The sequence below is a fragment of the Pinus tabuliformis genome, chromosome 6 (genome assembly GCF_031772625.1).
Source record: "Pinus tabuliformis cultivar Carrire ecotype Pingquan chromosome 6, CPIR1, whole genome shotgun sequence".
Lineage (NCBI taxonomy): Eukaryota > Viridiplantae > Streptophyta > Pinopsida > Pinales > Pinaceae > Pinus > Pinus tabuliformis.
Genome location: NC_142292.1, coordinates 879,497,244 through 879,524,550, shown reverse-complemented (window position 1 = coordinate 879,524,550; position 27,307 = coordinate 879,497,244). Strand labels below are relative to the sequence as shown.

Below are 27,307 nucleotides of genomic sequence, written 5' to 3'. Positions count from 1 at the left end.
AGGTAATTTCTCTTACTTTGATAACTGCTTGTGATGTTCTTTCACTTAATTTGATGTACTTGTTATTAGCTTCTTCTTTCACTTGATTATTATTATGTTCTTATCATCAAACAAGTACCAAACTATGAAGATCAAAGAGACAAGAGGACACAAAATGTAGGCTTCTAGCCAGGGCCAAAACCTCTGCTCTTGAGAGGAAAACCCACAAGAATTCTTCTCTTCTTATAGAATCTTCAAATGACGAATTCCAAGACCTAAGACTCCTCCAAGACCAAGTCAAACCTTTTCTTGATGAACCTGCTTCTCACAAAGTCAACGCTAGTCAAACTTTCTTCCTCACTTTAGATTTCAGCACTTACTTCAGATTTTGGTCACTACTTCAGTACTATACTTTTCGGCTTGCCTGTAATTCCTGCAATTTCGCATGTGTGAGTTTAGGGCAGAATTATGATCTTTTACTCCTTAGTTTGGCTTGATTCTCTTCTCTTTGCAACTTGGCTTGCAAACCAATCTCTTTTTAACACTTTATTTGGCTCCTTGATGTGGCTTCAATTCGATCTTCCTGCAATAGTAGTATGCCCTAATTTTCTCGCATGTGTGTGAAGATTCAGCCCTAAAATAATCCCTTAACACTTCGATTTTCCTTCCTTGGTTTCTCCTCTTTCTCGCTGACTAGTAGGCTTCTTCTTCTTGGTAATTGAACTTGGATTGGATGCCCTTTCAAATGAGATCGAGGTTCTCTTATATATAGGCTTCTCTTGGTGGTTGAACAACCCTTCATGAGGCTGACTTGCCACAGTTTAGGCCAACTTCTCTTATGCAGGCCGACTTGGTCTTGGTGGGAGTCTTTTGACTCTTTTTGACTTTAAAAAATGTCCATTGACATTATACAATATGCCCAATGGGGTCTTTACATATGACAATGACTTCTTAGACTTCTTGACTCAATGACAAAACTTAGAAGCATTCAATGGGTGTTTGACCTACAAATAAAAATGATTGAGCATGAAACCTGTTCCATCACAGGTTGCAGGCATCAGAGAAGAAAAATACTTTTGACACACGTTGTCCAGTTTTCTGAGTCATCATTCCACACATCAGTACGTTAATTGTGCAGAGACAAACACGTTTTCTCCATCAGCGTTAAACAGCGTTGGGCATTTTTGACATTGCAGTTTGAACATTTGAAGGGGTTCCCTGCCTGTCCAGAACGTTGACCTCCAGCCTGCATTGCAAAACAAGGCACTGGTCTTTTAAATTTCTAAATCCATCTAGTGCTTATCATATCGGGTATCGTGTCTCCCACCCAACTGTTTGGCAGTTGGTCTTCATTATCTCACAGGGTCTACCCCCCTTAGCCGCGGGAGACAGGCTTAAACGGAGGGATCGGGGATCAGGGTGACAGCCCCCGGTCTGAGCGTTGTCGTGTCAATCTGCGCGACAACAAAACCCATGCTACAAAATAATAATAATGATAATACTTTTTTTTTTCTCTTTACATCAAATACATAAAATCATGATTACATTAGACATTATAAAGACCGAACCTAGTTACATTTTCCAACATTCCCTCTTAACTAGGGAGGTATTCATAACCCATACAAGGTACTTGGACATTCTCATAATGAAGAATTCTGATAAGAAGAGTCGGATTGGTAAGCCATCTCATAAGCTATTTATTTAGCTTATATCAGTGCATTTCATCATATCAACCAACATTGTCATATAGCAAGGTCTTGACTAACAACTCTATTTCTCCACAAGAATAGAGCACAATGCTGGGGAGACAATGACTAATAGACACCTTCATCATTGTCTCTCAAGGCACATACCCCATCCAGATGTTCACAAGGTATGTCCTTCTAGGACTATTCCCATCTTGGATTAACACATTATCATGGAATTTCTTCTTCAACTACTCTTTCCTATTGAATGCCCTACCTCATCTTCAAAGAGTATCGAAATCAATCTCAGATGCTTACCCAATCCTCCATTCTTTCTTCATAACATGAAGACAAGAATGATGTGTGTATCTCTCCCTCTCAACTAGGGAGGATCTACTCATTCCTATAAAAGGAATACACCCAAGCTCCCTCTTAACAAGGGACTTGTAACCAACAACAACTCTCTTCAGTGAAGATCATGGTACTATCAGCTGCTTGTAGAGCTCCTCCGTTCGGCATCATGTCATGAACTTCAAATTTTTCATCATGGAGCCTTCTTCTTCTTTGTAGGTCATCGACCATCTTCTTCATCACTTCCCTTCAACGAAACATTGTGTTGAACCAATTGTTAGGTTTTGGTAGCATCGGATGTGCTCTAGCCATGAAAATTGGTGGAGAGGCTAAGGAACATGCATTCTAAAGAACCCAGAAGTTGTTTCGTGAAATTCCACCCGAATTGGATTTTGTTAAAATAATTAATATTTTTAATGGGGTTCCTAAGTCTAAACTTAGGAAAATTAAAGTATTGATAGGTATTAATCAAAATGTGGGTGAGAATGTTCTAGAAAGCAGATCAAGTCAAGTTTTAATCTTAACCGTTGATTAGAGACTTAATCTTGGCCGTTGAAGTCTCAACGAGAAAAGTATGAGGAGACTTGGGGTTCATTTAGACACACACGGAGAGAACGAATTGATCTGGAGTTCGATTTTTGGGGCTAGGACGTTGAGAAATTCGAACTAAGTGATCATTCTACAGCAGAGGGGCAGGGATAGTTCGAGAATACTGGGCAGAGAGGTGGAGAGCCACTAGTGGAGGCAGCGCAACATCTAGAGGCATTGACGTTGGGCCAGTTTGGGCCCATGCAGTCTTGATGCAGAGCCAGATGGGCCAGCGTAGATGTGAGGGTTCCCTCACGCAGAAATTCAAAACTGTCGGAACAGCCGAGAGAGGTTGACGCAGAAGCTCCAGGAGGCAGAAGAGACAATGCAAAGTTGACACAGAGCCTGTAAGGCTGATGCAGGGCCAACGCAGAGAGAGCCAGGGTTAACCAGTTCTGTTGCCGGATCAGCCGGAAACTGCTGGGTGAAGTGAGGTAATATCACTCAGTTTTTCGCCATTATACTTTTCTCTATAACTGGATTGTCGGGAGGGCATCCAGCATTGTATTCAGAATCACTGCTTAATAATATAAAACCCTCAGAGCTGCTGCACCGATTTCCCGCATTGGGTTTTTTCGGGGACTATTTTGTCCAAAAATAACGGTGTCCTATGTATCTTGTTCTTTGCTCAATTTCTTGTTTCATGTAATCAAATTAAATTGTTGTACGCTGCATAAGTAATTTACTTCAGTATTATTCAGAAAATAACTTGATAATGTATATTAGAATCAAGTAGGTGAAGTAAATTCAGTTTTGTTGCAATAGGGGTTCCTTGAGTGTAGGAATTTTCACATGGTATCGGAGTGTTGATTTTGAAACAGAAAGAGCAGATCTAGCGCTAAGCGGAGAGGCCAATAACTGCCTTTGGCAACAATTCGAATCCCCTTGAAGGGATTGCACAGTGCTTGTCAGGAAAGCAGAGAATTCGAGGAAATCTCCCTCTGAGAGAGTCGACAAAGAGGTACGATTTCTGGTTCATGAGCTTGCAAAGGCAGAGGGAGTGGCATAGAGCCTTAGCGCAGTGCTTGAAGGGCGCAGTTTCTGCCGGGGTAGAAATCCATCAGAAAAGAGCAAAGACACATTGAAGAGGAATTTTCTCCTCAAAGGACTTTTCTTGCCAAAAGTTCGAATTTTTTCACTTGTCGAGCAACAAACTTGTGTTGCGCAGTGACTAGAGGAGTCAATTCGACAACCTGGGTGAGATGGCATCACATGGGCTCAGAGATCAGGACAGGTTGGAAGGAGCTTCCAACTATGTCATATGGAAGACTAGAATCTTAGTTGTTCTGGAGGAGTACGATTTCGAAGCTTATGTTAGGAGTGTTGTGGTTATTCCTGCAGACAATGATCAGAAGAAGAAGTACAAGGCCGAGCAGGGAAAGGCGAACAGGTTCATACTCGATGGAGTCCGAGATCATGTGGTCTCAGACTTGTAAGGCAAAGATACAACCCGAGAAATGTGGGAAGCTTTGTCTTCATTGTATGAAGGTTCTTCCGAACAACGAAAGATGTACTTAGAACAAAAGTTGCGGTAGACATTGATGCAGAAGGGAGAAGGGGTTAACTCCTATCTTCACCATCTTCAGGACACTAGAGACCAACTTGTTGCAATGGGGTCTACTCCTCAGTCTACCACGATGGTAAGGACGGCCCTGAATGGAGTCTCGGATGAATGGCAAGTCTTTGTCCAAAGTATATTGGGCAGGGAAAGACTACCTTCATGGGAGGAGAAGTGGGCAGCCCTTCAACAAGAAGAATTAAGGAAGGATCCGGTTAAGGTCAACCTCAATGGCAGCAGTGGGAGTGGCACGAAGACCAAGGAGGAGGAGGAGAATGCAACTCTAACATCAAAGGGACAATAGAAGCAGAAGCGGAAGAAGGACATTTTAAAGGTTAAATGTTTCAGATGTAGCCCTCTGGAGGGTTAGGACACCATATAGGGAGACCAAACCCAAAATGGAGACCATCTACAATCCTGCATAAGATCCAATGCGTACCCTAGCCTTCCAGTACAACTAGTTATTTAAAGGAATCAAGTTAAAGAGCTTACAAACCATGGACAATAGGTCGGCACTTCATAACGCCATGCCCTTCCATAACGAGCTTTGGCATGCGCTAATATCTCCAAGCTCCAAGGGGGTTACCAAATGCCCTATTAGGTGGTTTCTACTTTTAAAGGGGATGATATGCCCAAGATACATCCTTCAACTGGTGGTGGCATGTGATAAAGTGATGGAATTAAGTAGGGGATGGAGGGGGCAAATCCTGGGTCACATGCCAATGTACAAGGGTAGCTAATAAACGAAATTCTACACTTGGATATATAATGTATAGGAGGGAGCAATTGTGGTACATGAGTCACCCTGGCCTTGAATTTACCACCCTTCTTCATTTTCCTTTTGCCTTTTATGATTTTTCATTGATTAATTGCTCGGGGCTCAAAGGATAATATCATGATGTGTAAGGTACAGCAGTGGATACCCCATTTAAGGTAGGGCGGTTCATTTCCCACCAGGGGTTGGGACAATCATGGGTTCCAGAATGATAAAGGAGGCTCATCTAGGGCCTATAGGAACCAGGGTGATGGCCATGGGTATGGGGTAGAGCTCATGCATTTGGCTTTTGCCCACGTGCTAAATGTGTTTGTCTCGACCATCTTTTGCATTTTGTGGTACATTTTCCTGTTGAATGTGGCAAATTATGGTTTTACTTTTCTTTTCAAATGCATCAACCTCTGGGGCATCGTTTCAAGCCCGAACCAAGGTGTGGGGAAGGGAAAGGGGAGGCCAACCCTATGTGGACCCAGTGAGGAAATGTGGACCTAGGTGGGAAGAATAATGAATGGAGCTATAATGAATGGAAGGGGAGTAAAGTATGTGGATGAGGGAGCGGGACCACGCAACCAAAATCGGGGTTTCCCATGTAGTACCACCCTAAAACACAAAGGTCAGTAAAAGAGATCCCACCGGACTAAGATCCAAGGGTAATATCGAAATATAGGAATACTTCTTTATTATTATCAAAACCCTTGAGGTAGGGTAACACCATACAATCACTCCTTAAGGAAGGAGAACACTCCACAAGCCATATGCTTGCCAATTCAATAATCCCTTGACATCTCTCAATGGGTGTTAAAATTTGGGTACCAGAGGACAAGTAGTTCCCTAAGGCTTCGATCTTTGGCCTAGGGAAAAAGTATCCAAATTTATTTGTACTTTTCTCCTAAAGTGACTTTATAAGTGGTAAAGTCAATTTAATTTAAAAGAGACTTTATAAGTGGTAAATTTACATTCTAATTTAAAAGTGACTTTATAAGTGATAAAGTTACATTCTAATTTAAAGGTGACTTTATTAAAGTTAATGAAGAATTAGAAAGTGAAAAAATGACTATGGAAATAAAAGGATAAGTGTGTCTTTATTTTAGTGGGTGAGTTAAAAAAATAAAAAGTGAGAATTAAATGTACATTTATTCTCCTCCTAGATCTAAATGAATCTCAGCCATTAGACCTTAGGGTAACCCAAAAGGTCATTTAGAGAGTAAAAGGAGAAGAGAAGAGAAAAGATCAATTCATTCTTTCATGAGCATTTGAGAGAAAGAGAAGAGAGAGCAGGGAGAATTAATGAGCAGTGAGGAAGTGAAAAGGAGCAGCAAGAAGACATTTCAGCAAATCTGAGCAGCAGCATTTATTGGCACACATCCCAAGGCAAAACAGTACAACAGGAGAAAGGCACAAAAATCGAGGAAGAGGGACAGTAGCAAGGGCACAAATTTCGAGGTAGTTGTACCGCTGAAATCTATATGGTTTGTACATTTCATACAGCAAGTTCTGGGCATGATTTTCGAGGCAGACCGTATAGCATTTAATGTTATTTTATTGCTGGAAAGTTTTTTGTTTTGGTTGTTCGTTGATTGGCACGATTTTCGAGGTGGAGTTCAAGCACGAAAATCAAGATAAGTTGTAAGTTGTGGTTGCTGAAATTTTAGTGTGTATTTCAGTTTCTCTATAAAAGCATTTTCAGAAATAAAGATAAGCTCTCAAACTAGTTTTCCCCAAGAGTTGTAAGGGTTTTTTCTAGGGTCACATTGACCAAAAATCACTGTGTTATTTTTTGTGTGACTGTCATAATTTTGTTGTGTTTTATTTCTGCAATTTCAGCAGTTGTGAAATCTCTAAATTTGTGTTTTCAGAAAATATTGTCATTTCCAGATTTTAGAATTTTTATCATGCTTGGATTTAAAACTAAATGCATGGAGTGATAAGGAAAACTGATAACCGGAGTGGAGGTTGAAATTTCTTCATGGTATCAGAGCTTGGTTAGCTGAAAAGTGCAGTTTGGGACAGCAAAGTGAAAATTACAGCACGCTGATTTTTACACAGAAAACAGAAACCTTTACCACAGATTTGAAAATTTCAGTTTGGTAGGACAGTGAAACATGTTTTTGGATTTGAGAGTTGAAGACAAGTTGGATGGACAGAACAACTACAGTGCATGGAAGGAGAGAATCCAGAGCATCTTTGAGGAAGCAGAAGTTTAGGGCATTATGGTAAATACCATACAGAACCCAGTAGTAGTATTTGCTGACCCTGTACAATTGGCAGAGTTTAACAAAAAGAATACTGAGGCAAAAAGATTGATTCTGAAAGGAATCAAAGATCATGTCATTCCTCATGTGAGAGGAAAGACTTATGCACATGAGATGTGGACAGCCTTGACCAGTCTTTACCAGAGCTCAAATGAAAACAGAAAAATGGTCCTACAGGAGAAACTGAAGGCCATTAAAATGGCTAAAGATTGACAATGCTACAACATACCTCACAAAAATCACTTCAGTGAGAGATGAGTTGGCAGTCGTAGGTGAGATCATTGCACCCACTAGGTTGGTGAGGATTGCTTTGAATGGTCTTCCCAAGACTTGGGAGAATTTTGTGGATGGCATTGTTGCACGGGAAAAACTTCCCGATTGGGAGAGGTTGTGGGATGATTGCATTCAGAATGATATCAGAAAGAGCCATCTTGGGGCAGCCAAACAGGGAGAGGAGGATGACAATGTGGCATTGTTAACAAGAGGCAAGAAGGGCAAAGCAAAGAAGCAAGCTTCCAACAGTGGAGGCAAAGGCAAAGGTAAAGGCAAGCAGCAGAACAAGGAGAAGGACTATTCCAAAGTCAAATGTTGGAATTGTCAAAAGTTGGGACACTATGTTGTTGTGTGTCCGAAGAAGAAGAACAAGAAAGGGAGAGACAAACCCATGGTAGCTTCTGCAGAGATAGAGAGCTTCTCAGAGAGCTTTGATCGAGAGTTTGGGTTCATAGCTTGTGAGGCCACTAGTGCAGGATCACCTGCCATACAGGTTCAGAGGGAGTGTGCACTCCCCGCTACTAGCAGAGCATCTTCTAGCATTTGGTATGTTGACAGTGGCGCTTCCCGCCACATGACAAGAGTCAGAGAGTACTTCTCAGAGCTTTCAGAGGATGATACTGAAATGGAGGTAGTACTTGGTGATGACAGCATTGTTAGAGCAGTCGGTGTGGGGACATTGACATTTGATAGGGGACCCAAACCTCCCTTGAAAGTGTCAAATGTTCTATATGTGCCTGGAATGAAGAAGAACTTGATATCCGTCTCAGCACTTGAGGACAGAGGGTATGATGTGTTGTTCAGGAGAGGGCAGGTGCTTATATATCCTAGGGGAACTCCAGCTTCTTCAGCTAGAGTGATTGGTGTGCGCCATGCCAAGGTGTACAAGTTCTCATTCCAGCCCCTGATGGCATTGAGTAGCAGCACCTAAGACAAGACCAACAACAGATCTAGCAGTTCAGAGTTGTGTGAGATTTGGCACCGCAAGATGGGGCACATGTATCATGGGGCCTTGAGTACATTGCGGGAGATCACCACTGGTGTGCCAGATTTCAATTCTGATCACGTTGATGTATGTAGAGGATGTGCTATGGGGAAGTTTGTCAGATCCCCTTTTCCCAGCAGTGACAGCAGAGCGATCGGGATCCTTGACTTGATTCATGCCGATGTGAGTGGTCGAATGTCTCATGTATCCTTGAGTGGCTATGAGAACTATGTTTTGTTCATTGATAACCACTCCAGGAAGACCTGGATTTATTTCTTCAAGACCAAGAGTGAGGTCTTCAAGCGGTTTCAAGAGTTCAAAGCTCTTGTGGAGACCCAGACAGGTAGGAAAATCAAGGTCCTTAGGTCGGGCAATGGAGGGGAGTATACCCTTGGTGAGTTTGTTGATTTTTGTATCGAGGTAGGCATTATGAGGGAGTTCACAGTTCCTTACAATCCCCGGCAGAATGGGGTTGCAGAGAGGAAGAACAGATCCATTGTAGGGGCTGCCAAAGCCATTCTTCATGATCAGGGGTTAACTTTATTTTTGTGGGCAAAGGCCTGCAACACTGCTGTGTACTTGCAGAACAGGAGTCCACATCGTGCCTTGGGGAATGTGACTCCGGAGGAGGCTTTTTCTGGGAAGAAGCCTGATGTTGGGCACTTTCACATCTTTGGGTGCCTTACATATTCCTATGTCCCCAAGGAGAACAGGACCAAGCTAGAGCCCACTGCAGACAAACGCATCTTTGTGGGTTATAGTGAGACCTCGAAAGCTTATCGGATTTATATTCCTACGCAGAGGAAAGTGGTTGTCAGGGGGGATGTGAAGTTCGAGGAGGAGAGAGCTTTCAGGAGTTCACGGGAGTTAGAGTATCCAGAGTCACCAAACCCTCAGGAGCAACTGAGTCAGTCACAGGGATCCAGTGGTCAAGGATCAGGAGGTACATCGATTACAGTGTCAGTTCCATCAGTGAGCAGTGGCTCTCAGAGTCAGGAGGGTGGTTCTTCGGGCAGCATGCAGAGTAGTCCGCAGAGCAGTTCACAGGGTAGTCCACTAATGGACAGTTCACACGGTACTTCAACATCTACAGGCACAGATTTAGGCATGAGGTCAATTGGCAGGCCTTCAGGAGTTAAGATTCTGATGATGATGAAGATTCTTTCACTCCAGTGGGAGAAGTATGCTCAAGGAAGAGGAAGCCCAAGTGGCTTCAAGATACCTTGCGCGAGGCCACATCAATTGTTGGGCCAAAGAGACAGGTTAGAGAGAGTAAACCACCTGAGCGGTTTTGTAGTTACATGGCATTGGTAACAAGCATTGTTGATTCCGAGCCTTCTAGTTATGAAGAGGTAGCCAGCCAATAGGGCTGGAGAGAGGCCATGATGGAGGAGTATTCTTCTATTATGAAGAACGATGTTTGGGAGGTAGTGCTGAGGCCTGAAGGTAAATCAATTGTTACTTCCAGATGGCTCTACAAGATAAAGCATGCTGCAGATGGCAGCATCGAGAAGTTCAAGGCTCGATTTGTGGCGAGAGGGTTCTCATAGGTAGAGGGAGTTGACTATGAGGAGACCTTAGCTCCCGTAGCTCGGTATACATCTATTCACTCCATTATATCGATTGCAGTAGAGATGGGTTGGAAGATCCACCAAATGGATGTGAAGACCGCATTTCTCAATGGATTCATTCATGAGGAGGTTTATATTAAGCAGCCGTAGGGCTTTGAGGTGCATGGGAAGGAGTCCCATGTATGCAGGTTGAAAAAGGCACTCTATGACCTGAAGCAAGCTCCTAGAGCTTGGTACTCGAGGATTGATACATACGTGCAGCAGTTGGGTTTCACAAAGAGTGACGCTGATCCGAACCTATACTTCATTGTAGTGGGTGAGGAGCCTCTCATTCTAGCGTTGTATGTTGATGACTTGATCATCATTGGTGCAGAGAGACTCATTGAGGGTTGCAAGAGAGATCTTGCTTCAGAGTTTCAGATGAAGGATATCGGCTTGATGCATTATTTTCTGGGATTGGAGGTGTGGCAGGAGGAGGGACATTTCTTCTTGGGACAAGGGAAGTACATTGTGGATATTCTTAGAAGATTTCACATGAAGGACTACAAACCCATGTCTATACCTATGATCACTAACTAGAAGAAGCTTCACGCTTCTGATTTTGAGTTGGTGGATCCTACTCTATACAGACAGTTGATTGGTAAATTGATGTATTTGGTCAACACTCGACCAGATATATGTTTTGCAGTTAACACTATGAGTCAGTTCATGTGTGAGCCCAGGAGAGTGCACTGGGTGGTTGCAAAACACATTCTTCATTACTTGCAGGGGATTGTGGAATTTGGTCTGGATTATAGACAGGGTGATGGAGTGAGACTGGTAGGGTACACGGATTCAAATTGGGGAAGTTGTGCTTCAGATAGGAAGAGTACTTCCAGGTGTTGTTTTGGGTTGGGTTCGGCAGTTGTGTCGTGAATCATCCGAAAACAACAGTCAGTTGCATTGAGCTCAGCTGAGGCAGAGTATATCGCTGTTAGTTTGGCTTGTTGTGAGGCCATATGGCTTCGCCAGATGTTGTTTGGTCTATTTGGTTAGGCATTGAGACCTTCAGTAATTTACTGTGATAATCAAAGTTGCATAAAACTCACAGAGAATCCAGTTTTTCATGACAAGTCAAAGCATATTGAGATCAAATATCACTTCATTAGAGACTATGTCCAAAAGGGAGTTGTCAAGCTTGAGTACATTTCCATAAATGAGCAGGTAGTGGACATTTTCACCAAAGCCTTACCACGGGGCAAGCATGTCTACTTCAGAGACAAGATGGGAGTGGTGAGGAACACTTTCCTCGATAAGAGGGAGTGTCAAAATTTGGGTACCAGAGGACAAGTGGTTCCCTTAGGCTTGGATCTTCAGCCTAGGGAAAAGTGTCCAAATTTATTTGTACTTTTCTCCTAAAGTGACTTTATAAGTGGTAAAGTCAATTTAATTTAAAAGTGACTTTATAAGTGGTAAAGTTACATTTTAATTTAAAGTGACTTTATAAGTGGTAAAGTTACATTCTAATTTAAAGGTAACTTTATTAAAGTCAATGAAGAATTAGAAAGTGAAAAAATGACTATGGAAATAAAAGGCTACGTGGGTTTTTATTTAAGTGGGTGAGTTAAAAAATAGAAAGTGAGAATTAAATGCACATTTATTCTCATCCCTAGATCTAAATGAATCTCAACCATTAGATCTTAGGGTAACCCAAAAGGTCATTTAGAGAGTAAAAGGAGAAGAGAAGAGAAAAGATCAATTCATTCTTTCATGAGCATTTGAAAGAAAGAGAAGAGAGAGTAAGGAGAAAATTTCTGAGCAATGAGGAAATGAAGGAGAGCAGCAAGAAGACATTTCAGCAAATCTGAGCAGCAACATTTATTGGCACGTATCCCAAGGCAAAACCGTATAGCATGAGAAAGGCATAAAAATGGAGGAAGAGAGACAACAACAAGGGCACAAATTTCGAGGCAGATTTGGGCACGATTTTTGAGGTGGAGTTCAAGCATGGAAATCGAGATAAGTTGTAATTTGTGGTCGCTGGAATTTTTACTGTGTATTTTAGTTTCTCTGTAAAAGCATCTTCAGAAATAATGAAGAGCTCTCAAGCTGGTTTTCCCAAAGAGTTGTAGGGGATTTTTCCAGAGTCACATTGACAAAAAATCACTGTGTTATTTTATGTGTGGCTGTCATAATTTTGCTGTGTTTTATTTCTACAATTTCAGCAGTCGTGAAATCTCTAAATTTGTGTTTTCAGAAAATATTGTCATTTCCAAATTTTAGAATTTTAATCATGCTTAGTTTTAAAACTAAATGCATAGAGTGATAATGAAAACTAATAATCGAAGTGGGGGTTGAAATTTCTTCAATGGGGAGTCTCTAATCTCTATATAGGCTTCATACATACAATACCATGGGCCTCTCAATACCATATATCTAATACAATGGGCTTATCACAATATTTTTAATTACTTGTGGTCCCTTACATGATGCGGGTTAACCACTTTATTTATTAGCTATGGCCCATCACATTATTACATTATTCCCTTCGGTACCTCCCTCTGTACCCCATAATATCCCCCCTAGGTATACTACAACCTTAGTGGATGTTGGTCATGTTGTTAATTAAACCTGTAATTGGTTCTTGGTTGTTGAAAGCTTATACATGATATCTAGGGTTTGTATGAAATCCTAGTAGGAAGTCTAACATATGAATTCTGAAAATTTCTTTGTAAGAATTGCTTCTAGGGTTTGCTAGATGTAAATGAAAGTTGTTATATAGGTCTTTATGAAGTAGCCTAGGGTTTATGACAAAATCCCTAACAATATATTGAAGAGTATGTATCTCTTGTTTGGGTATTTGATATATATAAAGTTGAAATGCTTCCATGATTCTAATATAAGTAACTTCATGCTTCTATAGATTTGGTTGTACTTGCTATCTAAGTTGTGTAGGTAATCTTCATGGTGAACACGATCGCAAGTCAAGCTGATGTGAAAGATGATAATGATGATAACTCTGATTAAATGGATGGAAGCCACTAAAGATTCTCCGATGTCGAAAAGAAAAATAGATCTCCCTGAGATTAAGAGGGAGCCTGGATAGAGAAAATCTCCCTGGTTGAGAGGGAGAGCATAGTTTTGATTGGAGAATGAAGTTTGAAGGATATGTTGTTGTATGAAAAGAAAAGTATCAAAGATTTGGTTGATGGGCCTATCGTGTTTGAAAAGCAACATCAGGAAAAACCCGAAGGTTTGTGTTTATTTATGAATATGTGAAAGTATATTATTGATTGGGGTTGTGTTTGTACAAGTGAATCTCTCGAAGGTTTTGATAGCATGTTGGTTACCAATCAATTTGATTGGGAGAGATTTGTTTTCCTTGATCTATTGGATCAAGGAGTGTTGAGGCTTTGTGAGTGAAACATTGCCTGGGAAGACATCTGGTCGGCACTTTGTGTTGATGTCTAGGTCCCGAAGTTGGAAAGGTGATGTTGATTGTAGAGCTCTGATTTTTGAATACACACCTAGATCCCCGGGTTGATCGTTAGCAAGTAAGCTTGATGGTACTTATAGAGACTAAAATCTTGAGTCCATCTTAGTCCCACCTGGATAGATTGCCTTGGTCAGGAATCTAGTCCATGGCATTGTGGTGCCTAAAGCTCTTCATGGTTCATATAGTTGAGATCTTCCTTGTACTTGTATATAATGAATACCTCCCTAGTTAAGAGGGAGTGTTGGAAAATGTAACTAGGTTCGGTTTTCATTAAATGTATTTGAGCCATCATGTAATGTACTTGTCAAAATACTAAAGAAAATATTTTTTATTATTACTATTATTATGACTTATTAAAGCATGGGTTTCATGTTTGGGTCATCATGTTTTAGGTCAAAGTCCCCATTGAGGACTTTGAGGATTTATTCTGAGTTAATAGAGTCATTGTACTTTTAAAGAGACCCCTCTTGGGCTTTTGAATCATGTAAAAAGGTTAAGTATTGAGTCAAATATGAATTATGTTGACTCCACACCAAGTCGGCCTCAAATAGGGCTATTCAACCTCACCAAAGAACTATAAATGAAGCAGTTCAAATTCCATTTGAAGGACACATAACAAGCAAGTTCGATATCTCTTGAAGCTGGGAAAAAGTGCGAAATAGAGGAAGGAAGGCAAAAGTGATGCGAGTTTGGTATAGGTGAAGGAAAGAAGGAAAATCGAAGTTTTGGTCCATCTATCTCTCTCTCTCGTGCCCTGGTTTGGAAGATCGAAGTTCTCTAGTTGATGTCGTAGCCAGTTGCTGCATGTTGTTGCTGCCATAGGTCGAAGTTGTTGGTGCTGGGTGTTGCTACCTCAAGAAGTTGTATTGGGCCAAGATCGAAGTTTCTAAGTAAGGATCGAAGTCTTTCAGTGAAGATCGAAGTCTCTAAGGCAAGGTCGAAGTTGTTGGGTTGAAGAAAGTGTTGCTACTGTTGTTGCTACTGTCAGATCTAGTAGGATCATCTGCAAAGGAAGAAGGTTGACTTGGTGTGGAGGAAAGTTTGTGTCAAGGTCTAGAGTCTTGGAATATTTCAGGAAAACTATTGAATGAAGAATTACTGACTGGGTTTTCCCCTAGAGAGGGGTTTCTCCCTAGCTGTGAGCCTATATCTGATGTCCATTGATTTATGTGTTATTGCCTTCGTAATTGCTTGATGAACTAAAAGAAAGAAGATATAAAGGAACCTAATAAGAAATCAAGAATATCACAAGTAATTATCAAGTATAAGAAAATATTTCTGCCTTTCTGATTTTCTAACACTATCAACCTAGAAATACGTTAGAAAGTGAATGTCTATGACAATAAGAAATGATTTTGAAAATGCTTTCAAGGTCGAGGGTATGGGCTCAAAACTCAACTTGGATGATGTCGAGGAACAACCTATTTTCCACAATTTGTGTGTTGGAGCATAATGGTTTGTACCACTTCAATAGAGGCCTAGTCAAGAGGCTAAAGGCTAGGTCCCCAAATATTTGAGCAATAGAAACAAATGTGAATTCGAGGATTCCCTGTGAAGGATCTATCTTGAAGAAGTATACAAAAAGTGTTCAAAACAAAGGAGTTATTTTATCACACTTTTATATCCACAACTGCCAATGGGCCTTGGTTGACTATTGGCTTGGCAGAGGGTAAATCTTTTCATGAGGATTCTATTCTCATCATGGTACGACCAAACAAAAAAGGCATGTTAAAATAAGGATGGGTGCAAGAACAAACAAATTTGGAAAAATAGATACACCTTGCACCCAGCATTTAAGTCAGTATGTGTTATGTGGTGCAGCCCCTTGGGGCATGCTTCTGGAAGCAACTTCCAACAAAAATAAATCCACATAACAATGTGTTCCATGAAATATGTTTGAAACGATAAAGGAAAAATAAAATCACAATATCTGTCACTGGCATTCTGCAATTCATTCCTCTGCTTTCTTCCCAAAAGCAATAGATTAATAGAAAAGGAAGATATGAATAACCTGGCGAGTGCCATTTTGCATCAAGCAGCCATCCTGAAGAGGGATAACACATGCATGGGAAAACTTTCCATCTCTGAAATGCAACATTATATACAAATAATAATTAGGCTTGAATGTATCAAAGAATCAAAAAATTAAAGAAAAGAAGGTACTTGCCCTAACAATCAAAGAACTCATGAACAGAATGAATAGTAAGAACGTGGCTCTCACCTAATATACACATCAAGGTAGAAGAAACCCAAAAGCTGATTACAAGATGAATCAAAAACTGAGTATAGTGACACATCAGGATGCCAAACTTCAATTGCTTGTACTGTCTCAAATTTTAGGCCTGCCATTATCCGGATGAAAACCACCCAACAACATAAAAATCAAAAGGTAGGAAAGACATAAACTAAAAGGAGAAAGGATTGCTCATAAAGGAAACTCAATACAAACTATGAAGATGAGTTTGGCTATCTAAATGTTCTACCACATCGCTTTCTCACATTATTATATCTTGAAAGTGCAAAAACAGAATGAACTGAATAGCAAGGGATGCTCCATAGGATGTCTTTCAGCACATACAAAAAAGCTGTTCATAAATTTTCAGAATCCCTGATGTAACAGAATCCACTGGAAAATATTGCTTCACAGTCGCATAATCTATTTCTAATTCTAGTTCTTCTGCTTTGTGCATATAGTATTGTAAATCCTCCATTCCAAATACAGCTTCTCCTTCCTCCTCTCTCTACGAACAAAATAAAAATATCAGCATTTGCAATCAGTATCTGATATCACTATTATATATGGTCAATATGCAAAATGAGAATACAAACCTTCAAATCCTTAAGTCTTTGCAGTTCCTTAGCAGCTGAATTTGATATATTCTCTGATATATCCACTAGAAACTCCATAACCTGAATAAAACAAAACAATATACAAAAGATTAATCACAGCAGGATATATTCATTTTGAGTGGGGTGGGAAAATATGCTTACGGAACCAAATGCAATGTATGTTGAGGTATAACACAGGGCACACATGGAAAGGAAGAACAATTGGTTAAGTCATGATAAGTAGGAATGGCATTAGTTGTTATCAGTGATCAAAGTGAATCCATATTGATGTAGAACAATGTTACAGAACCAAACCGGTCAAAACCCCGAACTAGGAGCTGGTCTGGAACCAGAAAAAAACTGGTCAACCAAAAAGTACATAAAATATTCAAATTTTAAAGAAACACACACACACACACACATATACATTACGAATCCAAGCTTCCAAACCACTTATGCACAAATATGCAAAATTCTCATTTATTTAGCAAGTAAAAGCACATATAACCAAAATAGCACTTAGTGCAATACATCTCTGAACCAAAAATACATTGACAAAGAGGCTCTATATGGCCTCTAGTGTCCAAAAAAACAAATCATCCTACAAAATATACCTACATATCATCAAAATCATTGTCTATATTGGGATCTTCATTATCAATATCACCTTGTAAGCATTAAAATAAGATAGAAAAAATGTAACAAGTCAAATTGAGATTTTGTTTGAGTGATGGGTACACTTTTGCTAGGGTCATAATACAAAAGTTCAACAATCAATGCCTCTAACATCAAGGCACATAGAGGGCTTGGTGCTCTTGATTAAATGCTAGTTCCATATTGTATTCTGTGACCTATTATGTGACAGGGCACAGAATACAATGAAAACATTGCAACCCCCAAATCCTAAATTCCTAAAAACTGTTACATCTGCTAGATTTTGAGTGGGATCTAAAATTCTACTTTCTCTATATGAAATCCAAAGAGGTTGGAACTACTCTCAAACATCCATTTACTTTAAGAGTTCAACATTACCATTAATTACATAGCATTAGTAGGGCCTTAGGGTTGAATATTAGGTTGCCCCATTTATACATTAGTTTTTTTCCTTAAATTGTATTTGTAGGGTTCTTTGTTGCATTGTACAAAACTGGCCAGTCTACTACCAAATTGGCCTTTTTTTATTCTATGCCACCATTCTGTACATATTTGGTGTGTGGACCTGTTGCTGCACAAACTAGCAGGCCTAGTAAATAGGCTAAAGCTAGATGGCACAACACAATTTGGGACAAAGGCCCACTATCACCACAACCTATGTCCCCATCTCTTCTCAAATTTTCATGAACGGGAGTCCTAGTACCCTCACTTATGATAGATGTGTCTATAATAGGATTCAAAGTGAGGCAAGGATGGCTCATTCAATGGAAAGGTTCAATTAAAGTGTGAGCTTTGGGAGAAGCTAGTAAAACTTTTCACGAAAAACCCCTTGAGAGGAATACTATACAAGACATAGGGTTGAGATATTAGACGAGCTAAGAGAAAAGGTTTTGAATGATATACTTCAACAAGTACTAAAGCTCAAACCTTTAGAGAATCCCCAGGTTGAAATATTAGCTTCTAGGGTTCCCACTTGGTGTGATGGCTAGGGCATCAATTTAATTGAAATTCCACAGTCAAAATTCGTTCAAAACTTGTGGATGCCTAGAGGAGAGACTAAGGAAGAGTCCTGTCTGGATGGAATCCAAAACTTCCTCCTCCCTAAAATTTCGCACCAAGCCCTAGAAAGCCTCCTTATCCTTAAAGGGGTGAAAAAAGGAAGGGAGAAAAGGTGAAAGAAAGGTGATTCGTTGAGTTAAGGGTGATCACCAAGGATCTAGGACTAGTGCCTACCAATTGGGAGGATTGAAGTAAAAAATGATCTTGATTTGAGAGTTTCGCTCTTCAAGGAGACCTAATGGCAGCTTCACTAGCCCTAATGGAGGCAACTTCACGGCAACACTAGGAATTTATACTTCATTTGCAAGTATAAATGGAGTTTCAAGGATGCAACATACAAAGAATCCTCCAAGAACATGCATTCATCATTATCCATGAGTAACACATGCAACATTTCCAATAGCTTCAATGCTCTGGCAAAATTAGGGCACATTTAAAACTATAAACAATATTCCATGCATTAGACATTCATTAGATTATAAATAGAGCATTAAATAAGACTTACAAGACAATGAAGAATATTTCCATCCATCAGTTTGCCAAACAGAAGTTCCAAGAAAGATAACATTTTTTTCCAAACATCAAAATGCATTAGAATCATCCAAATCTCTCCACAAAATTGTAGGCCGAAAATCTCTAATGAGAGGGCCAAAAATCCCAAGTGTGATGATACAAGGTGAGAGAGAGGCTCTCTTATTTATACAACAATAATGACTTCAAATTTCTAATTATGAAGCCCCTGAATTGTTAAAACATGGTAACAAACCCTTGGTTACAAGCCAACCAAGATAACTTTACATTAATTATTATTTTATTTGCCCTTTAGCCCATGTAATTAATGTGAAATACTCTCCAAGGCTAGCGTTGAGGCCTCATGTGTTGAGAATGAGGGTGAGGGCCTAAAAAATGATGAATAAGAGGGGGATGCCCCCCAAATGTTGTAAAACATCTCCAAACCCCAAAATGGGCTCCGTGGGCTTTAAATGGGTCTCATGGGTCTCCAAGTGGCTCAAGATCAAGTCGATGCTCCATCAATGAGGGTTAGAAGATGACACATACCCTCCCATGTCTCCCCACAAGAGACAAAACCGCCTCTAGGACTTGGATCCACTGCAAAGTGTAGGGTACAATGTGTGACCGACTGGGCAATGTGGTTCAAGTGCATCATCATCTTTGTATGGTTGGGGCACAAACAAGCAATGTGGTGGTGTTGGAGAAGCCCGTGGTCTGGCAATCCATGTTTTGCAATGCTGGAGGCCCATGGCTCTCAACACTCACCCTACAAGTGCCATTATGACCCTCTAGAGGGCTTGGATCTCATACAGGGAGGCCAAAACCAAGATGAAGGCCCACCTGCAATCCTATATAAGATCCAATACGTCTCCTCACCTTCCAATACAATAATTCATTAGCATAATTGAGTAAATTGTGAAAATTTGGAAGCCTAAATTTCTACTATAGCCACTGATTAAGTTGCTTCTATTTGTTAAATTACTGAACAAATTATTTAATGTATCCTCCAGCAAATACCGAAACTAATACACTGCAGCCTTCACCATTATATTAAATGCGGAAACAAGAAACTGAGCAAGAAAGAAATACTCAACACAGGTGACACTGTTGTTTTTGGACAAATGTCCCCAGAAAAACCCAATGCGGGAAAACCGGTGCAACAGCTGAAGGTTTGTATTATTAAGTAGTAATTTATTAATACAAACTTTGGATGCCTTGTTGGCTATCCAATACAGAGAATTTGACTGACAGAGAGATTAGTGAGAGATACCTCACACTATCACTAGTGATCCAACACTGATCCAGCCACTGAATGACTAGTCCCTAGCAGCCTATGCAATTTCTGCGCAATCACTGCGTTGTTCTGTGTCACTGCTTCTGGGGCCTGCGTCACTCCTTCTAGCTGATCGTTTTTCTTTTGGAACTTCGACTTTTTCCCTCCCAGTCTCACACCCCGGCTTCTAGCTTCAGAACTCGACTTCTCCAGCAAAATACGAATCTCCTCTCAGGCTCTGCATTGCTTCTGCGTCAGCCTACGCTGCCCAGCGTAGCCTGCGTTGCCTCTTTTGGATCTCTCTCTGCCTTCTCTACGATGTATTCCCGGATCAGGAACCTCTAATCAGAAAATTATCCCTGCCCCTCACTGCAAGAAATCACTTCGACCTTCTCTCTAGCAACTGTTGCACTGCCCTCTCTGAGAAATTCGATCTCTTGATCTCTCCCTGATATGATTTCCAAATGCCCATCAAGCCTCCTCTTATAACCTTCTCGTTGAGAACCAATGGCCAAGATTAGATTCTAATCAATCCTCGTCTTCTTCTAGAAGTTTCACCACAGTTTGATTAATACCCTTTAATCATTTTAATTTCCTAAGCTTAGACTTAGGCCCCCACTAAAAATAATTAATTATTTTAATAAAACTCTCTCTGGGTGGAATTTCCCAAAACGATTTCTAGGTATTGTGGAATACATGTGTCCAAGCCTCCCTGCAAATTTTGAGGCTTAGAGCACATCCGATGCTACCATAAATCAACACTCCCTCGTAACGAGGAATGTGCTCTAGTAATGCAACCTAATGAAGCATAACCCTTCTCTATAACATCTCCCTCTACGTTGTTGATGTCTGACATCACTACCCACCAACTACTACGCAAATGTTGCATTTATACTGCTGCTACTGCCAACACTACATTTGTATTGCTGCTGACCTTGCCACCGCCAACACTGCATCTGTACTGCAACCCTCATAATTTTTGCATATGTGTTACTGCTGGCACTGCCACTGCCAACACTGCATCTGCATTGCAACCTTCTCCAACTGCTGCTGCTACTGCATCAACAACGGAAAAGCATCCAAAATTACTGAATAGGTGTTCAACATGATGCATTTGTTGCTGGAGCTCTGACTACTGCAAGCCTCTGCGCTGATGCTAACTCTGCACTGCTGCCAACTCTGCTCTGTGTTGCTTGGTCTTTGGCACTCCTAGCCACTGCAACTATCACTCTGGCACTCCTCTACATCAATTGACACTTGTTCATCCTGCTACTTCTGATCTAGGCTCCCATAGCAAGGTATTGATCCAAGAGGTGGACTCCTCAAGGATCCTGCCCATTTGTAGTTCTTTCGAACTACAGTTCTAGATCACCCCACCTCTCCCCTGGAGATATCTGGGCAACCATGGCAAACTCCTCTTCTTCGATCTTTGCGGATGTAGCCTTCGGATCATGCTTCTCCTCCTTGTCCTTCTTCTAGAGAGGACACTGCATAGCGTAGTGACCAAGTTCACCACACCGGAAGCACTTGATCTTCGAGACATCTCTCTTCTTCTTCCGCTACTCCTGCTACCCCTTAGATGCAACGGTTTCATTCTCTTCCTCCTCCTTGGGCTTCGTTCCACTACTATTGCTATTACTATCAAGTTTGCACTTGACCAAGTCTCTCCTCATCTCTTCTTGCTGAAGAGTGGCCCACATTCCTTCCCAATCCGACAATCTCTCTCTGCCCAGGATACTCTGGACAAACACTTGCCATTCTTCTAAGACTGAATTCAGGGCCAGCCTCACCATCTCGATAGGCTGAGGTGTTGACCCCACAGCTGCCAACGAGTCTCGGATTTCCTGAAGCTTTGTTAGGAATGGATCAATGCATTCCCCCTTCTGCATCTGCGTGGATCTCATCTTCTGCTCCAAGTACATCTTCCGCTACTCGGAAGATCCTTCGTATAGCGTGGCCAATGCTTCCCACATCTGTCGGGCAGTATCTTTGCCGACAATGTGACACACTACGTGATCTCACTCCGTCGAGGATCAATCATTTGGCCTTTACAATTTCAGCCTTGTACTTCTTGAGCAGATCTGGATCCACGTGTACAGCTATCACATTGTCGACATAGGTTTTGAGATCGTGCTCATCCAAAATGCATGAGATCCTTGCCTTCTAGATTACATAGTTGGATCCACCCTCCAACCAATCCTTATCTCGCAACCCATGACCTGCCATATCTGTCGATGAAATGTCGAACTGCCTCCTCTCTCCTCTGTGCTACTACTGGGCTAGCCTACACACTCTCTGTTGGAGTTAGTAGATTTGCTACTCCTTGTTGTTGCTCAGCAAATGAGAATTTGGACTTCTTGGCTGGAAGTCATCTGAGGAAGAATTCCATCAAGGTAGTGTCTCCTCTCTTCTGACGTTTTTTTGCCCTAGCAACTGCTGCAGAAAACTACGTCTCACCAAAAATTTGCTCTACGCAGGTTCTTCTACGTTGCTGCCTCTGACACTAGCAAACTTCGATCTGGAAGTCTTTCTCTCTATCAACTCACTCAGAGAGAGATTTTCCTCAAAAAAAATTGCCCTCCTGGCATGTTCTACGCAATCACTCTGGGGATTCGATTTACTGCCTACGCAGCACTTCGACTTCCCTCTTTCTCTTTAGCGTTGGGCTCTTCCGACTCTTCTCTCTTGCTTCACCTGCAGCTTTGATACCATGTGCAAATTTGGAAGCCTAAATTTCTACTGTAGCAATTGATTAATTTTCTTCTATTTGTTAAATTACTGAACAAATTATTTACTGTATCCTACAGCAAATACAGAAACTAATACACTACAACCTTCACCATTAAATTAAAAGCGGAAACAAGAAACTGAGCAAGAAAGAAATACTCAACACAAGTGACACCGACTTCTGGTTTCAGAACTAGACATCTGCAGCAAAATACGGATCTCCTCTTAGGTTCTGCGTTGCTTTTGCGTCAGCCTACGCTGCCCAGCATAGCCTTTGTGTTGCCTCTTCTAGATCTCTATCTACCTTCTCTACGATGTATTCCCGGATCAGGAACCTCCAACTAGAAAATTATCCCTGCACCTCACTGCAAGAAATCACTTCGACCCTCTCTCTAGAAACTGTTGTGTTGCCCTCTCTAAGAAATTCGATCTCTTGATCTCTCCCTGATATGATTTCCAAATGCCCATCAAGCCTCACTTATAATCTTCTCGTTGAGAACCAATGGCCCAAATTAGATTCTAATCAATGGCTCAGATCATTTTGGCTTGATCCTCATCTTCTTCTAGAAGTTTCACCCACAGTTTGATTAATACCCTTTAATTATTTTAATTTTCTAAGTTTAGACTTAGGCACCCATTAAAAATAATTAATTGTTTTAATAAAACAGTCTCCGGGTAGAATTTCCCCAAACGATTTTTGGGTATTGTGGAATACATGTGTCCAAGCCTCCCTACAAATTTTGAGGCTTAGAGCATGTTATCACAAAGTGTCTGGGCACTGCGACAACACTCAAAGTAAGGGTTGTCACTCTTGATCCTTATTCACTCCATTTAGACTCTCTCCTAGGCAAGTCAAAGGGGGTAGTCCCTAAGGTAAATGGATGAGAAAGCCTGTGGAACACGGGCTTTAGGAGATTTTAATGATGGACAACTTAACGAATTTAAATGAATCTTGATTAACTCAGATTAATAGATTAAACACTAATGTAACCAAGACATGACCACCAACTAGAGATAATTATAGACCAGTGCCTTTAATTTGAATTAACCATAGATCAAGTAAGAAAACAAGTTATCTAGAATATTTTTCCAATATGTGACGAACAGTGACAGTCATGAATGATTAATATAAACACCCAAAACTTTAACATGCAAGAGATTCCAAATCTAAAATGATTTTCATTTAACTACCCAGATGGAGCTGCGGAGATGGGAGGAAGGGTTTGCTACGTTGAGGAATAGCGTACGCAGCTACAAGGTAGTGGGATGAAGGCAGATGGGCAGTTTTTTGGAGGTTTAAGAGCAGTAAGGGCTGCAGGGATTTCTTTTTGAAAAAATTAAATTTTCAGCAAAAAAAAAAAAAAAAAATGTAGACCGCTGCCAGGCAGTCAACAACAATCTCAAGAAACCCAAAGCAAACCCAGAAAAAATCAAACCCTCATCAATATATTTTTATGGCTCAGATTTATCAGTGAAACCCCTGAAATTTTCTCTAGATCATAAAATAAATAAATTTAAACCCTTGGACTGCAAAATCTGGATATAATCCCTGCAAAAAATGATGTTGATGAACCCCAGAGATCCAGATCTTACCCTCCAAGGCCTAGATCTGGACTCTGCACAGTTTTCTTCTTCAAATTTGTAGCTGCAAGACGACAATAAAACACCCAAACGATATATACAGAAACCCAGGAAAAACCCAAGTCAGAAAACCAAAAATAATTTTATAGATCTATGTACATAAATGACAGATCTATCAGATCTAGGGAGTGTGAGTCCAACTCCGCTCCTAGATTTGATGATTTGAGGCTCTCAACAACCAGATCTATCGATTTAGCACAAAAAAAAATAAAAATTATTTGAATTTTAACGGAGGTACCGAGCTCAAAACCCTTCATGCATCACCCATAAAAAATATCTTATGATAAGCCCGGGATCAAGTTTACGCTGGGCTCTTCAAAAAACACGAATCAGGAGTTGGCTGGTTCAACCGAGAACTTCCCCAAACGCCTGATGATCTAAAAATCAAGACTTTCCTGCAAAACTCAATTTAGCGATCAACATAGAGCGAGAAAACGATAATAAAACTCAGATTTAATAGAGATACCTGCTATTATATTCAAAACATAAATTATCATTCAAACCCCAGCGACTGAGCAAGATACTTGTACTCGAATATATTCAAAACATAAATTATCATTCAAACCCAGCGACTGGGCAAGATACCTATACTTGAATCACTCTTCAGAAAGCTATCATCAATGGCTAAAAAGAAATCTATGCATGAAAATGACACATCTTACAGTATTTCCATGAAGAGTAACACCAACAGAAATTAACCCCAAAGTCTTTCTTTATTGCTCATAAAAAGATTACAAGAGAGCTTTTCGCTTAGTACACGATCCAAAGATCGGATCAACTGATTGACAAATGACCTCCTATTTAAAGATAAATCCTCCAATAGCTAGTTTGAGTGATCTTCGTCAAAGTAATCTCGACCGTTGATGAGGATCAATATTTCTTTTAATCTCATCCGTTGAAATTTTAAATTATTGAAGAAATTCAAAATTTTCAATTAAATGCATTTTAATTAATTCAAAAATTAAATTTTTGAATTAATTTCCTCAAAATTTTGACTTTGACTTAACCCCAGGGACCAAAGACTTAAAATTTAGCAAAATAATTAATTTACCTTAGTCTTTGGACCTCTTAAAATTTAATTTTTAAGGACCGACGAATTTTTCCTTTGGAGAATTTAAATTTACCTAGGACCTAGAATTAATTAAATTTCTGGCTTAGGATTTTAATTAATTTTGGCCAGAAAATTTAATTAACCTATGAGGAGATAAATTATTTTTCCAATCCTCAAAACACTTTACATCATGATTTCACATTTTTTACATCTCAAGGGGGAAAGCCCATTTGCAAAAGATCCTCACAAACTACCCAATTCTACGACACAAATATAATCCAGTAGACCAAGAAATTTGTAATAAAATAACCTAACCAAATGGTTAGGATTATTCCTAGATCACTTTTACATAGACTCGATCTAGACAAAATCCATTCTAACTTTAGGGTAAGGCTGAAGGAAAACTCTGTCGACCATCTGAGAATGGATCGGTGAGACTAAAAACCTCCCGAAATGTAGATCGTCACCAAAAAACTAGGTTTACCTAGGTAATTACATACACGACATGGATCTGCTGAGATTATTTACATTAAACACATGCAGAAGCGGTTTACATTATAACATGATCCTTAGGCTGACAATGATAGTTGGATGGTAGGAACACATCGATTAGGCGCTATCCCTTTTGCGAAAAAGGGGGTGTACTGCTATGGGTCGTTGACACGTAGTGGTCAACATCTAGCTCTACTTGGGGACACGTTGCTGCACTGGAGGAATACGAGAATCCAAAATCTACATCCACACAACACACAACAAAACATAAGTAGCATCCATCCAAAAATCATGATATAACGTTAAGCACTGGAAAAATATAAGCTCTTCATTTATTAACTAGTCTAACAACATGAAAAACCAAATCTAACTACAAAATGAAATACTGAAATAATAGGGCATAAGGTTAGAAATACAACACAAAGATGCCCCATGGCATCAGATGCGTTCAATATAGTGCATACTGAGCATTTGCCTGCTTTCAGGCAAATCTGTCGGCTCTTTCTCGGATGTGCCATGTCCAATCTTGCATATGGTAGGACTTTTTCCTGCCCGAAAATCACGCTGTTCGCAACCATCTGATGCATCAAATCGCTTTCTCATTCTCTCTCTTGTGCTTTTTCTTTGTGGTAGGTTGTATCATAGATGATGTGGAACATTCTGCTTCAAAATTCTCATATGAAGTATGTAAGATATGCGTGACATGTCTCTCTTCATTCTGCATCTGCTCTGTCAAGAATGATGGATCAGTCTCACAAGTGTCATGAGTTATAACTTGATCTTCTATGACTGGTGGATTAACCATGTGAGCGTCAACCTGATTCTTATCAATTTCAATTTTATCTGGGTCACCTTCAATTAACCACTTTTCAATGGAACAAATGACCTCCTCATAATAAGATGGAGCTTGCTGCAGTAGATAAGGAGGCTTCTGATCTGTTGACGTCTCCTTGTTTCTTTCATCCTCTGACTGATGCTGAAATTTTTGTACCTGTATTGTTATGGCATCCATCTGGCTAGAGTGTTCAACCTTCATAGCACTAACTTCCTTGGCATGGTTTTCCTCCATGGTCAATAACTTATTCTGAAGACATATCTGACCAACTTCCACATCTTTTATTACTTTTTCATTCTTTGCTTTCATGCCCATGAAACAGTTTTGCATATAGTTTATCTCTTTCTTATGATTTGCTTGCATGGTAGCCAACTGATTATTATAATCGAATCTCATGATGGTCATTTCTTCATCCATAGTTAATAACTTGCTTTGCATAGAATTAATTTCTCTGCCATGATTAGCTTTCATGGTTTCCATTTCCTTCTGCATGTCGGTCCTCATATCCTCCATATTCTGAGCACACTTTTCTACTATAGTGGTTACGTGATCGGAGTGTTTAATTTTCATGATTTCCATCTCCTCATCATGTTTTTCCAGTTGAGTGTATAAAGTTCTCATATCCTTGACGTAATCAGTTACAAATTTCTCTTGATTAAGCTCCATATTTTTTACCAGTTGCGTTTGACTGAACTACATGTCTTTAACCAACTGCTTTAGTTCTTCTATAATTTGCTTATC

The 27,307-nt window shown here is 40.2% G+C and overlaps 1 protein-coding gene across 2 annotated transcripts in view; it reads right to left on the bottom strand.

Annotated features, from left to right (window-relative positions):
* Nucleotides 1-27,307, bottom strand: part of LOC149261685 (putative thimet oligopeptidase) — a 439,851-nt gene that overhangs the window by 72,520 nt on the left and 340,024 nt on the right. For both annotated transcript variants that reach the window (XR_016258489.1, XM_089422600.1), the window contains exons 9-12: nucleotides 16,322-16,402; nucleotides 16,071-16,233; nucleotides 15,714-15,834; nucleotides 15,504-15,576 (exon numbers count right to left, since the gene is read on the bottom strand). Coding sequence is in view for 1 of the 2 variants with exons in the window: in XM_089422600.1 (XP_089278726.1) it covers nucleotides 15,504-15,576; nucleotides 15,714-15,834; nucleotides 16,071-16,233; nucleotides 16,322-16,402 (438 nt within the window). In the remaining variant the exon portion in view is untranslated. The remainder of the gene's footprint in view (nucleotides 1-15,503; nucleotides 15,577-15,713; nucleotides 15,835-16,070; nucleotides 16,234-16,321; nucleotides 16,403-27,307) is intronic.